The sequence below is a fragment of the Parus major genome, unplaced genomic scaffold, assembly GCF_001522545.3.
Source record: "Parus major isolate Abel unplaced genomic scaffold, Parus_major1.1 Scaffold220, whole genome shotgun sequence".
Taxonomy (NCBI): Eukaryota; Metazoa; Chordata; class Aves; order Passeriformes; family Paridae; genus Parus; species Parus major.
Window position 1 is genome coordinate 294,249 of NW_015379263.1, and position 4,648 is coordinate 298,896.

At 54.1% G+C, this 4,648-nt stretch overlaps 1 protein-coding gene across 4 annotated transcripts in view; it reads right to left on the minus strand.

Annotated features, from left to right (window-relative positions):
• R3HDM2 (R3H domain containing 2) overlaps positions 1 to 4,648 on the minus strand; it is a 31,634-nt gene that overhangs the window by 12,136 nt on the left and 14,850 nt on the right. For 3 of the 4 annotated variants that reach the window (XM_015615683.2, XM_015615681.3, XM_015615684.3), the window contains exons 9-12: positions 4,237 to 4,345; positions 3,105 to 3,200; positions 2,173 to 2,204; positions 61 to 293 (exon numbers count right to left, since the gene is read on the minus strand). In XM_015615683.2, coding sequence (XP_015471169.1) covers positions 61 to 293; positions 2,173 to 2,204; positions 3,105 to 3,200; positions 4,237 to 4,345 — 470 coding nt within the window. The remainder of the gene's footprint in view (positions 1 to 60; positions 294 to 2,172; positions 2,205 to 3,104; positions 3,201 to 4,236; positions 4,346 to 4,648) is intronic. The other variant, XM_015615682.3, reaches the window with a different exon arrangement.

The following is a 4,648-nucleotide window of genomic DNA, read 5'->3' on the forward strand; positions in this document are numbered from 1 at the left end:
CTCAGCCCCAAATCTCCCATTCAGGTGTCCTTTGGCACCTGCCTGGAAGCAGCCCTGTACCTGCCCGTGACGTCCTGCTGGCCGTGCTGCCCTTGCTGCTGCCGACGCTGTCCCCCCGGGTCAGGATGGAGATGCCACTGAAGCTGCTGGCTTTGGTGACAGGTGGCCGCAGGTTGCGGATGGAGCCGTCCGAGTCCGTGCTGCTCCAGGGCCGCGGCTCCAGGGATTTGATCTCGCTCTCGGTGCTGCTCTGGCGGCTGCCCGAGGCCCGGCTCAGCCCATCCCGGTTGCCCCTGCAGAGAGCAGAGGAGTCAAACTGGGCTCTGGTGAAGGGACAGTGGCAGAGCTGCTGGTGCTGCACCCAGGGCAGGGTGCTGGGGACAGTCAGCAGATGGGTTTGGGACCTTTTTGGGGGGTGTGGGGAGAGTCTGACAGCAAAAACCTCGCCGAGGCACAGCTTCTTGTGCTGACCCAGCCACTGTGGTGACAGCCAGCTCCTGGCCCCTTCCTCAGCCTGGGAGAGACCCCAGCAGGGTCAGAAAAAGGTCCTGTGCTGAAGATCTCCCTGTCTCTGAACAGGGGGCTTTTAAAGGCCTGGAGACAAGGCTGATGGAGATCTTGGAGACCATGTCCCACTCCAACCCTGTTCACCCAAAGTTGTGGCTGTCCCATCCCTGGAAGCGTCCAAGGCCAGGTCAGACAGGGCTTGGAGCAATCTGGGACAGGGGAAGGTGTCTCTGCCCAAGGCAGGGAGGTGGAAAGGGATGAGTTTTAAAGTCCCTTGCAACCCAAACCATCCCAGGATTCTGGAATATCGCTGCTCCCAGAGCTGTGCCTCCCTTAGCCTAGGCCAGCTCTGGCCACAGCAGGACTTTATGGGACATCAGCACATCACCCCAAGCAGTGAGCCTGGTTTATCAGCCCAGTTAAGGGCAGAGGGCTGGGAATGGGTTCCTGGGCTTTCCCTGGGGAGGGATGGTGAGGAAGAGCTGCTGAGCTGGCTCAGAAAAAAGAGGCTTGGAAGGAACTCCTGAGGTGATGTCCTGGGCTGCTGGCAGCATGTGGGGGCCAAAAATGCATCTCTTGGAAAAGCAGCACAGTGGTTACATCCCTAGAGAGCTCAAAATCCTCCTGAGGCCCTCTCTCCTCTCTCACACATTGGAACCCCAGAGCAGATTAACCAAACTCCTCAGGGCCTGGGCACCACAGGCAGGGAAGCTCTTGGCACAGCCCTGGCTGCAGCTCAGCTCCCAAAGCTGCAGCAGCAACGGGGTTTGTGCTCCATTCTGGGGGAGCTCTTCTCCAACCCCACTGATATGAGAACTGTCCTTGCTGTCCTGAAGAGCCCTGACACAGGCAGACCCCAGGACACAGCCCCTGTGACGGTGCTGAGGACACTGCATCTTCCAGGACAGCCTGGTGAGGCAGGTGACGGCCCAAGGAGAGGGACAAAGCTGCTCCTGCCTGGCTCAGATCCTCCTGTCCTGTCCCACACAGAGCTGCCCCATCTCCAGAGCTTTGGCTGGGAGAGCAGAGCACAGCAGGGATGAGGTTTTGTCCCTTTTCATCCCGTTCTTTGTCCCCACACCTCAGCAGCCGGGGCTGTGCCCGGTGACTCATCAGCCTCACTCCAGCCCTTTCATCCATGGGAAAACTGCTTAACGAGAAAATGCTGCTCCAACATGTTCCCAGTGCCCCCAGCAGCTCCTGTGGCTGAGATGGAGCCTGAGACACTTCAGTGTCACCATTAAGCCATCCAGCCTTGATAATCAGGGATTAGGGACAACCCTGCCTGATCCTAATGCTATCCTGGCACTGTAAGGGCAGGGATTTCCTATCCTTCTGGGGAACAAGAGGTGGAATGGTTTGAAAACTGTTGGAATTCCTCTCTGCCATTCCCACCCTCTTTTTTAATTGATGAATCAGTCAAAAAAGGACTTGAAATTGATGTTGCAAAGAAAACACCTTCAGTAACTCCAGGAGCAGCTGTGCACAGGGGGATTCAGCAGGACGTGGCACAAAATAAATCACACAGAGATCTCTACAAATCTGCCTCTGTCTGTGAGAGCTACAAGCAAAGCATTCTGTGGAGAGTCAGATGAGGAAAAAGAACCATTTTAGAGTCATGCAGGGCTTTGGAGACACCTCCAGGGGCTGCAGGGCAGCACTCACCTGCTGTCCGTGAGGTATCCGTTCTGGCCAGACTGGAAAGAAAAGGGAGACTTAGTAACTCTGAAAGAACAAATCCAGGTGATTCCAAAGGTGGGGCTGGGACACAGAGTGTGCTGAGGTGTGGTGTTGAGCCTCCTGCACACCAGCTCCCTGTGGATCTCCATCCAGGCCCTTTTCTGATCCCTGTGACCCTGAGATCTCTCAAATCTGAGTCCTCAGCTCCGTCCTCCACTGAGGCAGCTTTGATGGTATCTTTGTCCATGTGACAGTCAAGGCCAGGCATACAAAGGGGTTTTATGTCCTAAATGCAGCATTTGGAGCTGATTCCAGCTGGGAGTGCCCCTGGAGCAGCCTCTGAGCCAGATGTGAGTGTGGGACACTGCTCCAAGCACAGAGCAGGGATTTCAGGAAGCCATAACCAAGCTGGACACTTCATGAGACAGACAATAAATACCCTGCCAATTCCTGGGAAGGCCCAAATTCCTCCTAGGAAGGCCTAAATTCCTCCTGGAAAGGCAGAGCCCTGCACTGCTGGGTCAGGAGGTGGAAGCTGCAACACTGGAAAGAAACTGGGAAATGCAGCTGCTGCTCCCTTTGGGACAGGAAATGGTTTTCTGATCACCCCAAAAATGCCACAGCATACACTCAGAATATTTTGGGTAACAAAGAACAGGACTGTATCCATTCCTCCCTAAATTTTAGGGAAGGAGCAGATCTGAGGCTGCAGGTGTGGCTCCTCCACCCCAGTATCTCAGACATCTTTGCTGGGAGCTGGAATTCATCCAGCTGGAATTCATCCAATGGCACATCACCAAAATTCTGGGAAATTGGTAGAAAAGGCAACGACAAGATCTGACCTCTTGGCTTATTCAAGGCCACCTTCTGCCCCAAAGCTCCAGGAGGATCCTGGCAGGTGAGTGATCCAAACTTACCTCTCGTGCAAATATCCGCTCCCTGACCCGCTGATATTCCTCCTCTCGCTCTTCTATGGATTTGCTCCTTCTCCCATCCTGCAAGGGGAGTCTGATCTGAAGGGACAAACACAGCTCAGGGGTCAGCAGTTGCCAGCGGGAGCAGTCAGCTGCTGGGAATTTTGGGTAGGATGTGCACTATGTGGTGTCTGGATGCAGTGATCCAACCTCTGCCTTTGGACCGACCTTTGGGACATCTGAGTCCAGGGATGAACCTCCCAGAGGTGCCAGGATGTTCATCCCTGGACATTCCCAAGCACAACCAGCCTGCCTGAGCTGATCAGGAATATCAGCAACAGTCTGGTCCCAGGGGGAAGAGCTAGAGGTCACCCTTTGGAGCATGTGCTGATGCTCCTGCTCCCGTGAGGATTCTGTGCTGCGAGCGCAGCCGCACCCCTGAGCGCCACATGGGGAAACCAAAAACTGGCACTGACTGCAATGACCAGCTTCTCACCCCGACTGGAATTCAGGAACAGGTCCCACAGCACAGCACAGAGCTGGGGTGATGTGATTGGGCTCAGATGGGAAAAAATTCCTCCCTGTGAGGGTGGGCAGGCCCTGGCACAGGGTGCCCAGAGAAACTGTGGCTGCCCCAGCCCTGGCAGTGTCCAAGGCCAGGCTGGAGGGGGCTTGGAGCAACCTGGGATAGTGGAAGGTGTCCCTGCCCATGGCAGAGGGGTGGAACTGGATGAGCTTTAAGGTCTTTTCCAACCCAAATCATTCCATGTTTCTGTGAAGATGGGAGCTACAAGACCCCGAGATCCCTGGGGAAGGGCATGACTTGCTGCAAGCCCCAGGAAAAAAGAAGGGAAAGCAACACTCAGCTGAGGGATATTCCCAAAGAAACCTTGGAAAAAGCCTCCACATTAAAACCTGGCCTAGCCCCCAGCTGATTTTAGGATATGGAACCCATACAAATTCTTCATCCATTTCCATAATATTTAGAAAAGTTTTCATGAAATTCAGATGCTGCTGCTTGGGTGGGGTGGGAGCTTCTATTTAGTGTTACCTCAGGAAACCCATGAGAATTTTAGAGCTGTTCTTGTCTTGTGACCAGTCACATCTTCCCAAAGGCCCCCCTGCCACCCCTCACCTGGTTATCATCTCGATCCATGCTGGTGTCATCCCGTTTTAGGATAAACCTCTGCGGGAACTCTGCGTTTTTCTCGTCCTTGATGTGCTCAGAGAACCTCTGCTCAGGGCTGCAAGAAAACCAGCCCTTGTTAGGAGGGAAAAAACGGGCCCAGAACATGCCAGGATATTTGTTGTGTGAAATTTCAGCTCTGGCTAAAAGCAACAAGAGCTCCTGTCCCTTCTCCAGGAACTATGGAGAGGCAGAAAGGGCTGGAAGGAAAAGATTCTTCCCTGTTCCTTCATTCCATGTTCCTGATATTTCTAGAGAGGGATCTCCCCTTCTTATGAGGCAAAAAATAAAATGTGGTGAGGAACCCATCCTGCTACAGAGCATTCCTGGGCTGTGGGGAAGGGAAAAAGGGGAAGGGAAA